The 22,071-nt window shown below is 40.4% G+C and overlaps 1 protein-coding gene across 1 annotated transcript in view; it reads right to left on the reverse strand.

Annotated features, from left to right (window-relative positions):
• Positions 1-22,071, reverse strand: part of LOC126480946 (tryptophan 5-hydroxylase 1) — a 280,936-nt gene that overhangs the window by 205,908 nt on the left and 52,957 nt on the right. Inside the window, exon 2 of the mRNA XM_050104365.1 lies at positions 4,401-4,529. Coding sequence (XP_049960322.1) covers positions 4,401-4,529 — 129 coding nt within the window. The remainder of the gene's footprint in view (positions 1-4,400; positions 4,530-22,071) is intronic.

Genomic DNA, 22,071 nt, shown 5'->3' on the forward strand with positions numbered 1-22,071 from the left:
TCTGACAGCTCGTAAAATTGTTGTTTTATTGATACACAACTGATTTCGCGACTAAAGCCGCATCGTTAGGTGCAGCATCCATGATAAAGAGTAACTTACAGTGTCTCAACTTTGTGGATATTGAAATTAATAAAGGTGGCAAATGGAAATGAGCGAGTGGCATCGTTGGTCGGGAGGGGCCAACCGGGGAAGTTCGGCCGCTAAGTGAAAGTCTTATTTCAGTCGACGCCACATTGGGCGACTTGCGCGCCGGTGGTGAGGATAAAATGATGATGAGGACAACACAACACCCAGTCCACGAGCGGGGGATCGAACCCTGGGCCCTCTTACATGGGAGGCGAGCACATTCCCACCCAGCAGGCGGACAATAAAACTGGTATCCAAAATATACTCACAGGTTAAAAGCTCATAGCTGTACCAATCGCTCCAATCAAGACACGTTTATTATTCAGTGAATATTGTCTAATTTATATCGATGAACGATGGCCGCGAAACTGACTCCATACCAATAAAACAAGAATTTTACCAGCTGTCAGCGGAATTCTTCTTAAAATTGTGCCTTTCAACAGCTGCGCATGCCTGGAACATAAAATACTTAGCGATAATGAAGTAATTTCGGTGCACTGGAGGAATTGACTACAGCTAGCATTTTCACGAGATGGTGTACATTCAAGGTGATTTGCAGCCTTCATATAGTTCATGAAAGACATTTGTGTTTGTATGTATAATGACAAGGTTGCTTGTTTTTTATATTTTTTAATTAACCTGATCGATATTGAGCACATGCTCATCAGCGGCCTTGTATTTTACTTGTAAGTCTTTAAAGAAATTTTATACATTTTGTATAATATTTGATAAAGCATACAAAATTAATAGAACACCTGAAAAATTCTGTGAATGGTTAAAAGTGAAATATACACCGCTGATGATGAGCGTTGATCGAAAGCGGTCCAATATATTAAAAAGCTTAAAACGCAAGCAGCCTTGTTATTAAAATACAAATAAAAATGTCTTTCATATTCATGCCATATTTAAGCGTACGTGCCGGATATGTTTCAACTCCAGTCTTGTAGATATTATGCATGTAGTGCTTGAACTCCGTGAGGAAGCTGTTGGTCGTACATTCTTCTAACCAGCTGTAATGTCCACCACATTGCGGCACGCGTTATTGCTAGTAATTGAGAAAAAAATTGATAATTAGATAAGTTATCAGTACTACAGTCTTACGAAATAATCATCACAAATATATAACCAAGCCCTTTTTTTTTTACTGCTTCAAAAATATTATTTTACCCCTTAAGGGGTTAACCACTCCCTAGCTGGGAACCACTACACTAGAACATGGTAAGTGAAATACAGTCAAAGGACTGTCAATAATCCACACCAACTGTAAATGACACTTATCAGCAAACTGGAATCATAAGATTGAAGAAGAAAGAAATAGTCAGTGCAGAACCTATCGTTAAATTTTCATAGTATATGAGCACAAACATTGCCTATCTCTTTCAAGACTTTTATAGCTAACCAGCAACCCCCTCCAAGTCCAATACATTAAACAATCGAACTCCCTTCTATAAAGTAACTTCGAATCACATTTGCAAAATCGATATTGAGAATTGGAAGTCACTAAGTGCCCTCTTTATCAAACCCAGGATGCATCTAATCTTGGTAATTTTCGCGGCGTGAGTTACACTGGCAAGACGTCAAGTCAGATACACAGTTTCGAATTCGAGTACTTGCCTTACTGTGTTAAACTTTTAACCTAATGAAAAGAATATGATAACATTAAAAATTTTTGAATTTGGTCAATAATTATGTAAAATACCAAGAACAAAAAAAATTGTCTGTTCTGAAAACCGTTACATAGGTAACCAAGAAACAATATTGGATGACCGTTTTACACGTTTACTAATATAGATAATCGAATGCTCAGCGAACCCGCGTCGCTGTCGGATCCAGTGATTCGATCCAGTTGTTCAAATTGCCTTCAGTGTGGCTTTCTGAATTAGCGCGGATAAATATCGTCGCTACTTGCTGTTAAAATATTCCGGGCTGTTAAGCCGTGGTCGAATGAAGCTCTTGGAGAAACCCGTCATTTTGTCTCCATTTGCAAAAGACGTCTTCAAGGCAGCTTTTAGGGTCTACCCTGACTCAGTCGGTCACGAATCAGGGTGTGATTCCCTCTTGAAAATTCCCTCCACAGATGGGGGTGAATGTTAAGTTTCTCAAGGAAATGCATACGAACACCGGATAATAACTCAGAGTATTTTAATAAACGTGACATTTCTGGGCGTGAAAGTTTACATTATACAGAGCTCTCTGTTAGAACGCACGGTATCTAATCACAAATCTAGCCGGCAAACAAGTAACGATGACGTTGAACTCAGTGAGATGCAGTGAAGTGGTGATGGTGAAGCCTGCTCAGAAGACGTTGAAGTCCATTATAATGAATACTTTGCAGTAATGGAAATTTGTACCAATCTGGAACGTATACCCAGATTTCCTACTTTTCGCGAGCGGTGACATTAACCACTAGGCTGCCTGAGCAGCACTCTCATTGCCCCATATACCTCTACCTTGCCGTGAAACAACGAGGCGACACAGTGATTAGTACACTAGACTTGCATTCCGGACGACGACGATTCAAATCCGTTTCCGACCATCCAGACGTAGGTTTTCCGTGATTTCCCACAATCGCTCCAGACAAATGCCGAGATGCTTCTTTCGCAAGGGCACAGCCTATTTCCTTCCCCATCCTTAGAATATTCGGAGTTTCTGTTCTGTTTCTAATGACTTCGATGTCGATAGTATGTTGCTTCTTTACTTACTTCCTTTCTTCCTTGGAACATATTTTCGTGAATCACGACGTACTAGTAATTAAAATGCGTTCCCTGTATTCACAACTCGCATACTGAGTATCAAGTGCACAGTATCACCATACCTTAGACCTCCACCCACAGACTCCTGTATGTGTGTTAACAACACCGACTCAAAGGAAGGCCTCGGCGCTTGTTGGTGACGTCACGTCAGCTAGGCACGGCGAACGTCAGGTTTGTTGCAGGCATACTCATAATGGTGGTGTCTCCCTCTCTGACACAGGAAAAGGTGAAACTATTGGCGGTAGTTGACCAACACACATTGTTCTGAGAGATTTCTGCAATCAATTAATTGTGCAATTCATTACACTTCTTAACAAATAGTGTACTCCTGAACTTAAATTTCCACTTGTTTTAACGATTGACGTACAAAAACAACTTCATGGTCCAGCAGCAACGGAATTCGTGCTTCTTTACCTTATTCGTAAATCTGAGGAAGTTACGTTTGTACTGGGTTGCTTTTACGAGAAACTGTGAACACATTGGTGTTCTTCTTTAGGTATCTTGGTTGACTATGGGTGAGGAGCACTGAATGTTAATGAAATATCTTGCGATTGTACACGTTGGGGGAGGGGGTGGGGGACAGAAGAAGAGGCAAAAGAGAGGTACTTGTTTTATAAAGTAATTTTTTTTTATCTTATAAAGTTTCTTCTTTCAGTTGCAAGAGGGGAATATTTATCTTTTCTAATGTGCATGTTTAAAAAAGGTTAAGCTCAGCAGTATTTTCGATGTATGAAGCTATTTTGTTTCCTGTTTAGAATCGCTTTCGTTGAAAACGACTGTAATCTAATGACTGCCAACAGTTGGACATTTACACATGTAAATTAGTTCACATTTCCAGTGACGATGTCAAACGAAAATAAATAAAAAAATAAAAGAAACGAGTTCATTGTAAGGGGGTTGTGGTAAGTTTCGATAGCAAAATGGATCAAGTAAATATAGTTACTTGAATGTAAAATTTCCGAAGCTTGCAATGGGGCAGCGTCTTCTCATATTGATCTACGTTTGTTTCGACAGGATTCAGTAATACAGAACTATGATCTTCATTTGTAGCTTTACGATAGTAAGAAAATCTTTCATCTAAATAAAACTGCAGAATCCCAAAAAATACCAAACATTTTGTCCAAAAATAAGAGATTTATAGTGATAAGCACGCCCAGGCGTTTCTGCCTGCAACAGACCTGGCGTTCGCCGTGCCTAGCTGACGTGACGCCACCAACAAGCGCCGAGGCCTTTCTTTGAGTCGGTGTTGGTGTTAAGTGGTCCTAGCGTCCTTGTGCCATTTATGTCATGACTTTCCACGACGCCCCACCGAAATTTAGTCGGCACATAATTGCCACAAAGTTTGTTTTTGTGGATTCCGAAGATCCTTGAAGTTACAGAGATGAGTGTAGTTCATTGAACCTTTATCATCTGCTACACCAGTTGTGCAAGTTCAGAAACAGGGATGTGATTACAATATGTATGTCAGTTGGATAAATGTTGCTGTCGCATCCGTCGACCAGAAGGCAGCGGCGCACTCACCTGGAAGACCTGCAGCGCGCGGGCGAGGCCGCCCACTTGGTTCTTCAGCGAGAACACCACAGAGCTCAGCGAGTCCTTGTGGCCCTCCACTGACACCTCGTTGGGTCCCGCGTCTCTGCTGATACTCCGCTGCAAACAAAAGAAAAGACTTTTTAACCTTCCCCGGCGCAAACCAAGATATTGCTAATAGAATATTACAATTAACCCTTCAGTTGACGTAGGTGCCATTGGAGAAGGAGTAAAAAGCTCTGGATGTGGGAGGTGGGTGAAAATCTCCCGTGGCCCTTTCTAAGGAACCAACTCGTCATTCACCTCGAGAGTTTTTTTTCTTTTAAAAAAAGGCATAAAGGAAACCTTCGTTGTTGCAGAACACGCCTGTAGTCTTAACCTAGACAAGGGCAGCCGTGAGAATGGTCGCCTTGCTGAGAGCAGGTGGTGTTTTAGACGTCTTGCTGCAAGCAAGAATATTTTCTCACAAGGATCTTGAAGTATCTGTACGACCCTGCACGATGGGACGAACAATATATCGTTCCTCTCGGGCACTGTTCGCAGGGGTCATCAAAATCCTGCATGACGTTCAGTGTTGCCCACATGAACCTTTATGTTCCATGCTCGTATGACAGTCATGGGATTCGACCAACGCGAGCAGCAGTACCGAAGATCCATATACCACAACCTCAACAGGCTACCACGCTCTTGTTGTCGAAGTCCAATACACGGCGGTAGAAATTTCTCCTTATCAAAATCTTAACAAGATTTGACAAAAAGTTAACATTCGAATGCAGTTCCTGGATGAGAACCCAGCTGCCAAATCTTTCCTTATATACATAATATAGATGGCCTTACGTCTGCCTACTTTGTGCAGTTGTGTTGAAATGCTACACATTTTCCTATCATGTGTTACATTTAGTTAAAGTTTGACGTTTGTAGCATGATGACGTAATTCTATGAATATCAATAATACATATTTTTATGGTCGGCCGGAGTGGCCGAGCGGTTCTAGGTGCTACAGTCTGGAACCGCGCGGCCGCTACGTCGCAGGTTCGAATCCTGCCTCGGGCATGGATGTGTGTGATGTCCTTAGGTTAGTTAGGTTTAAGTAGTTCTAAGTTCTAGGGGACTGATGACCTCAGAAGTTAAGTCCCATAGTGCTCAGAGCCATTTGAACCATATTTTTATGGTACGCATAATGTCAGCAATCCATTGTCTGTTCTCTATTTTGAATTATGTTACACAAAGGGTAAAAAGCCTCAAAAATTTTTCATTTAGTTTTCAACTTTTATCCGTAGTGCAAGGAAGAAACATTTAATTTTCTGAGCAGGCTGCATCTAACTATCATCAAAGTGATTCTATCCCATTTAGTTGTCATTAATACATTTCCGAGTTTTATATATAAATGTAGGCGCAAAGACAAGAAAAAAAAGCTGCACCACGAAGAAATTATCTGAATGGGATGGAAATCGGTAACTGTGATCTATACGCACAGACAAACAAATGATTACAATTTCAGAAAAATTGGATGATTTATGTAAAAGAAAAAGTTTCACAAATTGAGCGAGTCAGTAATGCGTTGGTCTATATCTGGCCCTTATGCAAGCTGTTGTTCAGCTTGGCATTGATTGAGACAGTAATTAAATGTCTTCTTGACAGATATCGTGCCAAATTCTGTCCAATTGGTGCGTTAGATCGCCAGAATCTCGAACTGGTTGGAGGGCCCTGCTTGTAATGCCCCAAACGTTCTGAGTTGGGGAGAGATCCGGTGTCCTTAGTGGCCAAGGCAGGGTTTGGCAAGCACGAAGACAAGCAATAGAAACTCTCGCTGTGTACGGTCTGAATGTAAGCCCAAGATGCCTTCTCATGATGGGCAACAAAACGGGGCGTAAAATATCGTTGTCCTGCCGTAGTGCTGTAAGTGCGGATGACCATCAAATGGGTCCTACTACAGGACGAAATGGCACCCAGACCATCACTCCAGATTCTCGGGTCGTATAGCGGACAACAGTCAGGCTGCTATCCGACCACAGTCTAGGGCGCCTCCAGATACGTCTTCACTGGTCATCGGGTCTCAGTTCGAAGCGGGACTCATCACTGGAGACAATTCTACCCCACTCAATGAGATTGCAGGCTGAATGTGCCCAACACTGCCGAAAATAGTCCGCCCATGGTAGCTGAGTGGTCAACGTGACAGAACGTCATTTCTAAAGGCTTGGGTTCGATTCCCGGCTGGGGCGGAGATTTTCTCCGTTCAGGGACTGGGTGTTGTGTTGTCCTACTCATCATCATTTCATCCCCATCGACGCACAAGTGGCTGAAGCGGCGTCAAATCGAAAGACTTGCACCCGGAGAACGGTCTACCCGACGGGAGGCCCCAGTCACACGACTACTGAAAATGTGCTCGTTGCTCTACAGAGGTCAATGATAATCAGCACAAGTGGCGCCGTGATCTCAGCCCCGTTTCTATGGCCTATTAATGTCCCTGTGTCCCTGATGATTGCCTGGCCCTTGCATTCTGCCGTCTCTCTAAGTGGACCGCTTCCTTCTTGACGCTGTGTCCGGCCATGGTTTACCGATTCCTGCCAACCTCGTCGAATAGTGACATCACTCCTATTCAAATGTCGAGCGATTCGCCGATTTCTCCAGCAGGCTTCTTTGATCCCAACTACACATCCTCTCTCAAATGGCAGTCCGCGGTGCATAATTACTGTCCAACTGAGAACACGGATGAAATTCACAAATACTTTATGCCCTGGTGTCTACATGCCCCTGTTTAGTCCTTGCCAGTTGAGCGGTGAAATTGTGCTGCAGCATCACGCATTCATCTATAGACCACCGAAGTTTAGAATTTACCATTTCGTTTTGACACTGGTGTGAATATCGATTTGCGACCTTCCTGCATAACTCCCTTGTGGAGCGTCGGTTTTTTTTAAGTGTATATGCATTGTCTGCTTTTTCGAACATGTCCGAGAAAACAGACATCGTCTGATCCAGCGGACATATAACTAATTCTTCAAAGGTTTCATTGACATTAGCCGCATTTGGACTTTGAAATGTATCACAGGTAACGGGTGAAAATTTGGGCAGGACCGGGACTCGAACTAGGATTTCCCGCTTTACGCAAGCGGTCGCTTTGACCGCCTCGGCCATCCGAGCACGCTACCCTTCCGACCCGACTCCAAACTTGAACACCCTACTCGCAGATCCCTGATTCCTGTGAGAGATGGAGCATGGTGTGCATCCACACTGAAAGAAATGATCTTCCAGACAGGCGCCACTACAGAAGTGTGTTCAAGGCTGGGCATTTGGTCGGAAGGAAAGGTGTAGCGTGTTTAGATGGCCGAGGTAGTTAAGGCTACTTCTCGTGTAAGTCGGAAAATCCGGGTTTGAGTACCGTTTCTACAGCAATTGTTGACCTGTTCCCATTGGTACAATTTAATGCCCAAGTGTGACTAACGTCAATGAAATCTTTGAACAATTTTCGTGTTAGTTTTTGAACGCTTATTCTCTTTTGGCATTTCACTGTAGATCATCATCATCTTTATTTGCATAACATAGGATTTCATTTGTTGCTTTTGAAGTTTGATTTCAATTTTTACCTGCCTTGCTGGTTAGGTGGGGAAAGCTTCCGACTTCAGACGCCAGGGTCCAGGATTCAGTCTTCAGTCTTGCTCTTTCCCCTATGGTAATCTGAAAGGTGCCAAGTTGAGCCGAATTCGTGATCCACGTTCCCCTTTGAATGGCTAGTAAAATATCGGAGGAGGATAAAGGCATACCACCTCGAATATGACAATGCCTGTAAAACGCTATGGTTTTTATACCAACTTTAGGTTTGTTGACATCTTTATTCCTTCTTGGGAGTACCACTGGTGGTTCTAAAGAATTACCCCAGGATATGTGTGGTTCCAAGCAATAGCATATCCTGTATCTTACCGTTGTTATTGCATATTGGACACTGAGATGAACCATTTTTGTTCTTGCCACAAATGAATAATGTCTGCTCCCCAGTCTCTTTACATCGTTTGGTTTTTGAGTCGCTTTATCATTGGGATTACAATCAGGAAGGAGGCAACAGCGTACTGTCTAGCGTATAGCAACGTCAGAGCTGTTAGGTGGTGCAGCTCAAGCATTGTGTATTTTTTATAGATGGTAATTTTAGATCCCTTACGTGTTACTGTTTGTAGTGTGCACTTCTACCATTTCTTTAGGAGATACGTTATTATTAGAGCTCCACATATCTGCCGAAGGTATGAAAACATTTTTTTGCGTCTTTAGATACTCATCTTCACATGACTGAACAGCCTGTTGTTTTTTGGACAGTGATTCCGTAATGTGCCATTATTGTCATTACTTTGTATAGCCAGGAATGTAATTGCCTTCGTACGATTTATTATTCGTTGTTGTTTTGACCATAATGACCGCTCTATTGAGGAGTCTAGAAACCATCAAGCTCTTTTTTAAACAAATAAAAGCATTTAACTAGACAAGCCCAGCCTTACATAAAACTTGCTTGGTTGGAGCAGAGGCATTATATAGCTGTTAACAGCACGTCCTACAGATGTGAACAAATTATGTTACAAATAAAGCACTAGTTTCATTAGACTGGTCTGAATATGGAGTTAAAAACGACTTAAAATTGCCTTTTGATACCCCAGGGAAGGATTTTAATGTCGAACACATTACCATTTAACCAGCAGTTAATAACAGCACGAGATGAGGAACAAATGCAAACAGTCAGCACGCCACGAGATTTTTCAGCTCTTCTTTTTCTACCGCTAAAAATCCCCGACGCTGTTTACTGAAATTACAAGTGTGCCTCATTTCTGCAGCAGAGTACAAGACACGAAGTCAAAGGAAAAACCGAAAGGCAGGGAGAGAGAGATATGCTTAACATAGCACTTGAAATTACGTTGAGAAATGTGAATACGCTCTCAGATCCTGCTATGTCCTGTAAATGAATTAAATTTTTGACGCGGACATTACTTTAATTAATTCCTGAAGTTAAGGCGCACACCCTTTCCGGCGCTGTGAGACGGTTTTGGTGGCGCTTATACCTTATAGCGAGCATTCGCTGCAGTATTTGATTTAATTCGATTTCACAATGTCCAGACATGCCTACTGGAGTAAGATCGCCGGCTTCTTCAGTTGCGCCTGAAGCTACTAAGTGGAATTCATAGTGATCAGATTTCCGTAGTGTGTATGTTACTGAACTGAGCAGAGTAACTTAGTTGTAAAGACCTGTGGGGACGGGGGAGGGGTGGTTGTGTCTAGGATCTAATGCCTGGCAGGCGACTTGGAAAGGTGTACCATAAATGTTTTCAGGTGAACGCCGCAACTACTCCTTGTAGAATCCGTGCCAGATTCCTAATTAGTTAACTGCTACTAATAATCTGGAATATGGATGGAAAGAATTAATCATAAATCTGGACTCGTCTCTCTGACCTGGATTATTGATTTGGATATTATATTACATAATGTGAAAAGGAAGACGCTGAAAGGTGTGAATAATTTCGAACCACAATTTTAATAAGTTATTGTGGCAAAATATAACACTAATTATTTTCAGAAGAATGGATAAACTGGTAGAAACCGACCTCAGAGAAGATCAGTTTGGGCCTCAGAGAAATACAGGAACACTTGAGGTCATACTGACCCAACGACTTATCTATGGAGATAGTTTAAAGAAACGCAAGTATTTGCGGATTTAGGGAAAGCTTTTCATACTGCTGACTTGACTACACTCATCGAAATTCTGAAGATAGCAGAGATAAAATACAGGGATCGAGAAGTTCTCACAAGTTGAACATAACCCAGACTGCAGTTATATGATTCGGAGGGCTTAAAAAGGAAGCAGTAGTTGGGAAGGGAGTGAGACAGTGTTGTAGCCGCTTCCCCATATCATTTGTGTGTGCATTGAGAAACCAATAAAATAAACAGAAGAGAAATCTGAAAAAGGAATTAAAGATTAGAGAGAAAAATAAATACCTTAAAATTTGTCGATAACACTGTAATTCTGTCAGAGAGGGGAAAAAGCTTGCAAGAACAGATGAATGGAGAAGACAGAGCATTAAGAAAAGTTTGTAAGGTGAATATCAACAAAAGTAAAACAATAGTAACAAAAAGTAGGTGAATTAAATCAGGTGATGCTTACAGGGTTAGATTAGGAAATGAGATACGAAACGTAGAAGATTAATTTTTGCTATTTGGGCAGCAAAACAACCTATAATGTAAGGCAGACTGATTATAGCAAGAAAGTGGTTCTAAAGACGAGAAATTTGCTAACCTCATGTTAGGAATGGTCGATAAGCGGTTTAGGGAAGAAGAATATTGAAAATTAGTTGTGAAGATCGAAATACTAATAAGGAGTTACTGAACCGAATTAATAAAAAACATGTTTTACATTAATAATCTTTCGGACAATAGTAATAGTAACCTCAGACTTTTTGGGGATCATGCAGCTATCTATAACGAATAACTGTCTGAATGAAGATGCATAAACTGTCAGTCAATTTTTGATAAGATTTCAAAGTGGTGTAGAGCTTGGCAACTTGCTTTAAATGTTCAGAAATTTAATATTACATACTCCACAAAACGAAAAAAGCATAGTATCCTGCGGCCATTATATTAGTGAATCACAGATGGCATCGACCAACTTACGCAAATAGCTGGGTGTAGCATTTTGTATGGATATAAAGTGGAATGGCTGAGTATGGGTATAGCAGGTAGTATACTGGGGAAATGCAATTAGGCTGCAAAGGAGATTGCTTACAAATCACTCGTGTTACCCATCCTAGAATATGGTTCAAGTGTGTGGGATCCATGCCAAATAAGACTGACAGCAGATACTGAACGCGTACAGAGAAAGGCAGCACGAATGGGCGCAGGTATGTTTGATCTGTGGGGGTGAGTGTCACAAAGGTGCTGAAGAAACTGAACTGGAGGATGCCGTAAACCATCCCGAGAAAGCCAACTTCTAAAGCTTTGTGAGAACAAGATTAAGTGCCGGCCGAAGTGGCCGAGCGGTTCTAGGCGCTACAGTCGGGAACCGCGGGACCGCTACGGTCGCAGGTTTGAATCCTGCCTCGGGCATGGATATGTGTGATGTCCTTAGGTTAGTTAGGTTTAAGTAGTTCTAAGTTCTAGGGGATTGATGACCACAGCAGTTAAGTCCCATAGTGCTCAGAGCCATTTGAACCAAGATTAAGTTATGAAAATTTTCTCGGGCTTCCAGCCGCGTCAGGTTATGGGATTTTAACCGCCTGACGCGGCTGGTAGCCCGAGAAAATTTTATTAATTCATATCGCCGCGAAACCATGCATTCATACAAGATTAAATTAATTAGAGCACGCGCGGAGGTATTCAAACAATCGTTCTTCTCGCAATCCATACGCAAATGGATCGGGAAGAAACCGTAATAATTAGTACAGTGGGAAGTATCCTCTACCATGCATTTCACAGTGGTTTGCAGAGCTTAGACGTAGAATTAGATGTAAATTTGGTAATGCAGGGGTGCGAGGAAGGGGGGTAGGGTGGGGAGGATAAAAGTTAGAAATTAGGACGGAGACTCTAATACAGTAAGCTAGATCATATGGATGCAGGTTGCAGTAGATATGCAGACATACAGATGCTTGCACAAAAAGGTCTATTGTGACGAGCTGCAATAAACCAGTCTTCGGACTGAAGACGACAACAACAACGGTGTGAATACGTCTCATTTGCACCATGGCCATCAGGATAGGTCGGATGACCTGAAGAGTTATCTTTGTTTCGCTATGTTTCATCACTTTCAAGTAATAATAGTTTTGATTTCGAAATCTGTGATATCAATAACTATTTCGTACTTTTCATTGACATACTTCGCCTGGTGAAGGAAAAGCTAGACTCTCTTATTTATTTTGTTTTACATGTTACATTCTCTCGTCTCCATCCTTGTATGAGTGATCGCATGAAGTGAGTACAGGTTGAATTTAGAGGAATAAGGGCGGACCATAGGTAGAAGAAGGAGTGTAGAGGCAATACTGAATTAACCTGGTGGGAATGTTCAGCAAAGGGAAGGCATCACCAAAGATAAACTAGCTGGTAAAGTAAGAGTTGTCAGGTTGGTCACTGGGATTGTCGTCGCATCCCCAACACCAAAGTTTGAACGGGAGAGCCGTTGTTGGGCTCCTAGTTTAGCGGGACTGGCGAGATGAGCGGATGCAGCCGGGTGCTGCTCTTCATATTTAGGTAACAAAGAAAGACATCAGAATGTATTATTTCTTAGTGGAGAAGGCGAATGATGTGTGTTTTAAACTTAATTTTGTCAGTGAAAGTTTTATTTTCGTGTTAATTACTATGATTTTGATGGAATAAATGACAGTAAGTAGGGGCTTAGTCGGGAGTGGACGTGGAGTGTGGACCTTCAGTTCACACCGTTATTTTGTTTGCTAGAAGCTTTTATTTATTGTTTGTTTATGTAAAATGTTTCTCTCTTGCTGTAACAGTATAATTTTGGTACATTAGTTAAATAATTTTAAGACTTTTCTTTGTGTTGCGCCATTTGTTGCAACCTGCAAAAATGTGGTTAAACTGTAGCGTCGTGTCTTTTTAGATCGTGTTCTAAACTCTGTTACGGACAATAGTCACGACAACAGAAATTTTGTGGGGAAATTTTATTTAATTTTAAGTGTTTATTTCTTGTTTTGTGACAGACAACAAGTTCGTGACTTTTACCTTACGTTAGCCTGTGTTGTTTGTGTTTATGTTTTGTTGTTACCTTATTTCATTAAAAGTAAAGTAAATCCGAAATCTTTCACGGAGCAGTAATTCCCTGGAGGAACGATAGTTTATTTGTGCAATTTTCTTTGTGTGTTGTGTTCAACCATACAGCACTGGGATGGCCTCTTTCACATTATATAGTGTCTATGCTATCTCATTTTGATGTTAAGGCCACTGCAAACTTAATTATGAGAATACGACCTATGTCAGAGAGATTTACTGTGAGAATTTTGATTGTTTTTGTGGTGTTTTTTGTGCCTGACGTATGACCACATGTCGTGTTACTTATGTTACAGGAAAGTTACGGTCCCCTTCTGCAGTCCTACGTGAATCATTGGGATGTCGATCCATATTATTTGAGATACAGTAACAATCAGTGATTCATTTTAACCAGGAAGCTTAGTAATTTTAGAGATTGTTTGGAAATGAACAGAATGTATTCAAGCATTCCACCCATCTCATATCTTCCTGTAATTTTCTACTGTTTTAATAATTTTTCTGCATTAAAGTAATGTTTTATATCAGATCTTGCTCCGATTTTCGTGGTAAAGCCAGCAGTAATACTTGTTCAGTGCCTAGGTTTAGCCATGTACTCACATCTTACACCAAAGTTAATAAATAAGTATTGCATTGTTCAATTCAGAAAGTAAATTCCATATGTGTTACTTAATTAGAGGTTTCACTCTACTGGTAACGAAACAGACAAGTAATATGAGTGCACTTGACAACTTTGCAGAAATTTGCTCATCACATTGAAATAGGTCTTGGTCCACGTCCCATGTTGTTCTAACGGCACGTGCAGGTAGTTGAATTGGTGTGTACAATGTAGTTGAGTGAATCGTTCGTTTTCCTTTCCGTTATTTTCCAAGGGAAGGAACGTGTGACCGTAATCATGTGTTGAAGGAGAACAGAGCTGGTAAATTCTGCAATTTTATCGTCAAGGTAATTCAAAATGTGTAGAATACGTTGCATAGAAAGCATAAATTTTGCAGCTATTGTTTTTGCCAGTTTTAGGATAAATAAATGCAAATTGTCAGCAGACTAAATTTCGTCAACTGCTCACAACACCCCCGCCCCCCGCGCCCCCCCCCCCCATCCTCCACCCCCTTTGCCACATCCGAATGAATCTAATTTCACCCAAGTATTTAAACGATTGGCACAATTACTGAATTAATAGTCGCAACAGAGTTCAATGAATAAGTTAATGAATGAACCTATGTCAATCCCAATGATAAGATTCCAAGCTCCTGTGACATTTATGTGTTGCTTCATGGTAACTCGCCCCATTAATGTTACCCGTTTTGCATGTAATTAATTTGTTTAATAAATTTGGTAAACGGTTGACGTTGACCTCTGTTTGTAACTGTTTCAAGGGTGTTTGCCTAGAGCAATTGTATTCGAGTTCTTAAACATGAGGTCAAACGTGTAGCAAGACTAGGAGCGGACCTATAAATAAAACATAATTCAGTCATTCCTTCAGTATACTAACATTCTTTGAATCAATTACTTATTCTGCAACCGAATTGACTTTGATTTTTGCCTAAAGAGTGTAATCAATAATTTTCGACTTTTACAACTCATTCAATGATTCTTAATTACTTAGTTCTTTTTTCATATGCCTTTCCCGTCTACAAAAAAGGTGTGGCATGTGCAAAGATTAAATGATGTCAGAAGCTCGAAAGTGGTAGGGAAACTAGAAAATCTGAAAAGGGAAATACAAAGGCTCAATCTAGATATAGTAGGTGTCAGTGAAGTGAAGTGGAAAGAAGGCAAGGCTTTCTGGCCAGATGAGTACAGGGTAATATAAGAAACAGCAGAAAATGGTAAAAGAGGAGTAGGATTCGTTATGAATAGCAAGGTAGGGCAGAGAGTTTGTTACAGGGAACAGTTCAGTGTTAGGGTTGTTCTCATCAGAATCGACAGCAAAGCAATACCGACAACGATAGTTCAGGTATATATGCCGACGTCGCAAGCTGAAGATGAAAAGATAGAGAAAGTGTATGAGGACAATACAGTATGTGCGGTATGTATAAGGTAATACAGTATGTAAAGGGGGATGAAAATCTAATAGTCATGGGGGACTGGAATAAATTTGAAGGGAAAGGAGTAGAAGAAAAGCATACAGGAAAATACGGGCTTGGAACAAAGAATGGGTGAGGAGAAAGACTAAGTTTCAACTAGTAATAGCGAATACTCTGTCCAAGAATCACAAGAGGAGGAGTATACTTGGAAACGGCCGGGTGATACGGGAAGATTTCAGTTAGATTACATCATGGTCAGACAGAGATTCCTAAATCAGAAACTGGATTGTAAGGCGCGCCCAGGAGCAGATATAGACTCAGATCACAATATAGTAGTGATGAAGAATAGGGTGAAGACATTAGTCACGAAGAATCAATACGCAAAGAGGTAGGATAGGGAAGTACTAAGGAATGACGAGATAGCTTGAAGTTCTTTAAGGCTATAGATACAGCAATAAGAAATAGCTCAGTAGGCAGTAGAGTTGAAGAGGAATGGACATCTCCGAAAAGGGCCATCACAGAAGTTGGGAAGGAAAACATACGTACAAACAAGGTAACTGTGACGAAACTATGGGCAATAGAAGAAATACTTCAGTCGATTGATAAAAGGAGGAAGTACAAAAATGTTCCGCGAAACTCAGGAATACAGAAATACAAGTCGCTGAGGAATGAAATAAATAGGAAGTGCAGGGAAGCTAAGACGAAATGGTTGCAGGAAAAATGTGAAGACATCGAAAATGAAATGATTGTCTGAAGGACAGACTCAGCATCCAGGAAAGTCAAAACAACCTTCGCTGAAATTAGAAGCAAGGGCGGATAGGTGGAAAAAGTACACTGACGGCCTCTATGAGGAGAAAAATTTCTCTGATGCGATAGAAGAAGAAACAGGAGTCGATTTAGAAGAGATAGGGGATCCAGTTTTAGAATCAGAATTTAAAAGAGCTTTGGAGGACTTAAGGTCAAATAAGGCAGAAGGGATAGACAACATTCCATCAGAATTTCAAAAATCACTGGGGGAAGTGGCAACAAACCGACTATTCACGTTGGTGAGTAGAGTGTATGAGTCTGGTGACATACCATCTGACTTTCGGAAAAGCATCATCCACACAAATCCGAAGATGGCAAGAGCTGACAAGTGATAGAATTATCTCACAGTCAACTTAACAGCTCATGCATCCAAGTTGCTTACAAGAATAATATATAGAAGAATGGAAAAGAAATTTGAGGATGTGCTAGATGACGATCAGTTTGGCTTTAGGAAATGTAAAGGCACGAGAAAAGCAATTCTGACGTTGTGGTTAATAATGGAAGCAAGAATTAAACAAAAATCAAGAGACGTTCATAGGATTTGTTGACCTGGAAAAAGCGTTCGACAATGTAAAATGGTGCAAGATGTTCGAAGTTCTGAAAAAAGTAGCTATTGGGAGAGACGGGTAATATACAATATGTACGACATCCAAGAGGGAATAATAAGAGTGGATGTCCGAGAACGAAGTGCTCTTATTAAGAAGGGTGTAAACAAGGATGTAGCCTTTCGACACTACTGTTCAATCTGTACCTCGAGGAAGCAATGATGAAAGTAAAAGAATGTTTCAGGAGTACAATTAAAATTCAAGGTGAAAGGGTATCAGTGATACGATTCGCTGATGACATTGCTATCCTGAGTGAAAGTGAAGAAGAATTACATGATCTGTTGAACGGAATGAACAGTCTAATGAGTACAAAGTACGGAATGAGAGTAAATCGAAGAAAGACGAAGGTAATGACAAAAAGGAGAAATGAGAACAGCGAGAAACTTAACATCACGACTGATGGTCACGAAGTAGATGACGTTAAGGAATTCTGCTGCCTAGGCAGTAAAATAACCACTGACGGACGGAGCAAGGAGGACATCAAAAGAAGACTATCACTGACAAAAAAAAGGCATTTCTATTCAAGAGTAGTCAACTAATATCAAATATCGACCTTAATTTGAGGAAGAAATTTCTGAGAATGTACATCTGGAGTACAGCATTGTATGGTAATGAAACATGGACCATGAGAAAACCCTAAGAGAATCAAAGCATTTGAGATGTGGCGCTACAGGTGGACTGATAAGATAAGGAATGAAGTGGTTTTACGCAGAATCGGAGAGGAGAGGAATGTATGGAAAACACTGATAAGGAGAAGGGACAGGATGATAGGACATCTGTTAAGACATTAGGGAATGACTTCCATGGTACTAGAGTGAGCTGTAGAGGGCAAGAACTGTAGAGAAAGACAGAATTGGAATACATCCAGCAATTAATTGAGGACGTAGGCTGCAAGTGCTACTCGGAGATGAAGAGGTTAGGAGAGAGGAGGAATTCGTGGCGGGCCGCATCAAACCAGTCAGAAGTGAGATGACAAAAAAAAAAAGAAAGAAAAGATCGTAAACTTGAGAAACAATGTCATAAACGTTCTAAATCGTTTGAGGTACTTCTTGGCATAAGAATAGTTGCCTCTTAAAGTTTTTGTGAGTGCCTATTTAGTTACCAGCCAGTTTAAGAAAACCATTTCTAGCCACCAGCTGCACATATACACCTTTATTCTCTTCTAGTATCAATTTTAGCTATCATCATCACCACAGAAGATTATAAAATAAAAAAAACAACAGAAAAACTTGTTACACAACCAACAAACTTTTCAGAATAAGAACACACGTGAAAAACAATCGTCTGGAAAGTATCTACAAAGCTGTAAATTGATGGATCAAAAACACTTTATATTCAAAACAGGATACAACTGCGTGTCCAGTACAAATCTGCTCCATTATAACCTTCAAAATACTATTATCCATAAAAATAGTGTATAGTAGATACTCTTAGCTGTTAAGAGCTAGTAAGTTCAAGAAGTACAATATTATCAGAGATTATAAAAATAAAGATCTATAGTCGAGAGATATAGAATTTTTTCTCTAGTTAAAGTTGGCAATAAGTCAATATCGTCAACAAATGGTGCCCATAACACTGATGCATTAAAAAAAATCTATAGTGCCATTTAATCTAAATATAACAAAACATTTAATGCGATAATAATTATTACAGTGGTAAAAAGTAACGTTATGTGAATCAAATGGTATGTTTAAAAGATTATAAAAAATTATAACATTCTTGAAATGTTGAGGTACAAAGTGTATCTTGCTTTTCAGCTCATTTTAAAACAATAATTAAAAAAATCAGCATTATTGGTTTTATATTCCCATAAAATATTATAAACCAACTTTTACAAACCCCAATATGATTTAACATGAAAGCAGGTTTACAATGTCAGTAACTGGTAACGGCAATCGAAAATAATGAACCACTTAGGTTCAGGATACTGGGATATGAGCCCTAATCGTCGGAATCAGGCCCTGTTACATGGGCACACTAACGCAGACCTAGATAAACTATGGATTTCTCCCTCAGTTACCATTTACATAATCCATAAATGGAATCTACAGAAGTATAAAGCAAAGTAATGAAATTGGAGCTAATCTGTAGACAAAAGGCCCAACACGAAACATGACTCGTCAATCCTAGACCTTGAGTAACTACTAGCCTATACCTCTGAATACATGTTTTAAAACGTCCATTTTATTTAAGTACGTCATTATTTAAAGAAAATAATCGGTGGTCGTGTCTGTAAGCAACGTTAAAACTCTCATAGGAAAAAGAGATTATCATTGTAATAAGGCATATGCCAAACAGGTTCACGGTTTGTACATTATTTTGAACGAAAATTATATAGAATGATTTAAAGCTAACCTAAGCATCTAGTTACGTATGTTACAGCAGCACACAGTAAAAAAAGTACGAAGAAAGCCTGTTGTAAGTTTTTTTTGTGAGATATCTGTCTTCTGACTGGTCTGATGCACCCCGCCACTAACTCCTCTCCTGTGCCAACATCTTCGACTCAGACAAGCACGTGCAACCTACGTCCTCAATTTATTTCCTGTGTTTTCCAATTTCTGTGTTCCCCCATAGGTTTTACCCTCTACAGCTCCTTCTGGTATCACGGCAGTTATTCTCTCATGTCATAACAGGGATCCTATCATCCTGTTCCCTCTTGTTGTCAGTGTTTTCCACATATTCCTTTCCTCACCGATTCTGCGGAGGACCTCCTCATACCTTACCTCATCAGTCCACCTAATTTTGAACATTCTTCTGTAGCACCACATCTTAGATGCTTCAATTCTCATCTGTTCCTGTTTCCCCACAGTCCATGTTTCACTCCATACGATGCAGTGCTCCAAAGGTACTTTCTCAGAAATTTCTTCCTCAAATTAAGGGCTATGTTTGATATTGGTATACTTCTCTTGGCCAGGAATATCGTCTAGCCAGCGCTAGTCTGCTTTTTATGTCCCCTTGCTCCGTCCATCGTGGATTATTTTGCTGTCTAGATGCAGAATTCCTTGACTACTTCTACTTCGTGATCCCCGATTCTGATGTTAAGTTTCTCACTGTTCTCATTTCTGTTACGTCTCATTGCTTTCGTCATTTCATTCAAAAGAACCCGTAATTCTTCTTCACTTTCACTGAGGACAGCAGTGTCATCATTGAATCTTATCATTGTTATCGTTTCACCCTGAATTTTAATCCCGTATTTGAATCTTTTATCTATTTCCGTTCTTGCTGCTTCGATGTATATACTGAACAGTAGAGTCGAAAGACCACATCCCTGCCTTACACTCTTTTTATTCCGAGCACTTCGTTCTTGGTCTCTCACTCTTATTGTTGCACCACTTTACACTATCAAACGCTTTTTCCAGCTTGACAAACCCTATGAACGTGTCTTGAGTTTTCTTCAGTCTTGCTTACAATATCAGCTGCGCCAGAACTGTCTCTCTGGTGCCTTTATCTTTCTTAAAGTAAAACTGTTGGTTATCTAACAGATCCTCAATTTTCCTTTCCCATCTTCCGTATATTATTCTTGTCAGAAACGTGGATACATGAGCTGTTAAGCTGCCTGTGCACTTGTCGGCTCTTGATATGATGGGAATTGTGTTGTTTTTCCGAAAGTCTGATAGTATATCGCCAGTCTAATAAATTCAACACACTAAAGTGAATCCGATGGAATGTTATCGATTCCTTTTGTCTTATTTGGTCTAAAGTCCTCCAAAGCTCTTTTGAATACTAACTCTAATACTGGATCCCCTATCTCTTTCCTATCAGCTCCTGTTTCATCTGCTATCACGTCATCAGACAAGTGCTCTCCCTCATAGAGGTTTTCAATGCACTGTTTCAATCCATCCGGTGTCTCCTTTTACCAGTGGAATTCCAATTACACTCTTAATGTTACCACCGTTACTTTTAATTGCAAGGAAGGCTGTTTTGACTTTTCTCCTTACAACAATAATATCTTTTTCGATTTCTTCATATTTTTCATGCAGCCATTTTGCGTTAGCCTCGCTGAAATTCCTATTTATTTCCTGGCTTAGTGGCTTTTATTTCTTTATTCCTGAATCCCCCTGAAAATTTTTGTGCTTCCTGGTTTCGTCAATCAACTGAAGTATTTCTTCTGTTATCCATGGTTTCTTCACAGTTACCTTCCTCGCATCTACGGTTTTCTTTCCAGCTTCTGTGACTTTCCCTTGTTAGAGATATCCGTTCCTGCTCAACTGATCTACCTAATGAGCTTCTCACTATCATAGTACATGAAGCCTGAGAGAACTTCAATCGAGAAGCTTTTCGTAGCTTAATTCATATATATTTAACTTACTCTGAACAATCGTGTAAGACCAGTAAGAACTGGCTTAGCATTAACTACGAAGAATGGCTAGTGGACAGAAGCACTCTGTATGATGTCTCATAAATGTGTTGATTATTGTTAAGAAGATAGTGATTTCTGTAAGGGTTACCAGTTACATCATCCAACAAGTGAGGCAAGTGGACGAGAACTTCAAACATATCTCTTCATTCCTTAGTTATTTCCATATCTCACTTGTTCCTCACTATTCTCTTTAAACTCTTCATCATTACTAAATATACAGATATAGAGTCAAATCAATCTGCTGCTGGGTACGCCTTACAATACAAGATCTGATTTTGAAATCTCTGTCTTATCATGATGTAATCTAACTGAAATCTTCCCGTATCTGACGGCCTTTTCGAAGTATACCTCCTCCTCTTGTGATTCTTGCGCAGATTATTCGCTATAACGAGCTGAAATTTCTTTCAGAACTCAGTTAGTCTTTCTCCTCTCTCATTCCTACTATTAAGCCCACATTCTCCCGTAACTCTTTCTTCTACTCCTCCCCTACAACCGCATTACAATCACCCGTGGCTATTACTTTTTCATCTCCGTTTACGTACTGAATAAGCCGTTCACTTACCGGAAACTGGTTCAAAAGAACTCTATAAAAAGCCGATTCCGAAAGCAGCCTCCAGTCGCTACTTGGAAGGCGAATGAATAAAAGTTTAGTAACAACCCAGTCAGTCAGATATTTTCATTACGTATTAATTTACTTTACGAGGTGCATTCAAGTTCTAAGGCCTCCGATTTTTTTTCTAATTAACTACTCACCCGAAATCGATGAAACTGGCGTTACTTCTCGACGTAATCGCCCTGCAGACATACACATTTTTCACAACGCTGACGCCATGATTCCATGGCAGCGGCGAAGGCTTCTTTAGGAGTCTGTTTTCACCACTGGAAAATCGCTCAGGCAATAGCAGCACGGCTGGTGAATGTGCGGCCACGGAGAGTGTCTTTCATTGTTGGAAAAAGCCAAAAGTCACTAGGAGTGAGTAGGGACCATGAGGAATCACTTCAAAGTTGTTATCACGAAGAAACTGTTGCGTAACGTTAGCTCGATGTGCGGGTGCGTTGTCTTGGTGAAACAGCACACGCGCAGCCCTTCCCGGACGTTTTTGTTGCAGTGCAGGAAGGAATTTGTT

Source organism: Schistocerca serialis, chromosome 5 (genome assembly GCF_023864345.2).
Source record: "Schistocerca serialis cubense isolate TAMUIC-IGC-003099 chromosome 5, iqSchSeri2.2, whole genome shotgun sequence".
NCBI lineage: Eukaryota > Metazoa > Arthropoda > Insecta > Orthoptera > Acrididae > Schistocerca > Schistocerca serialis.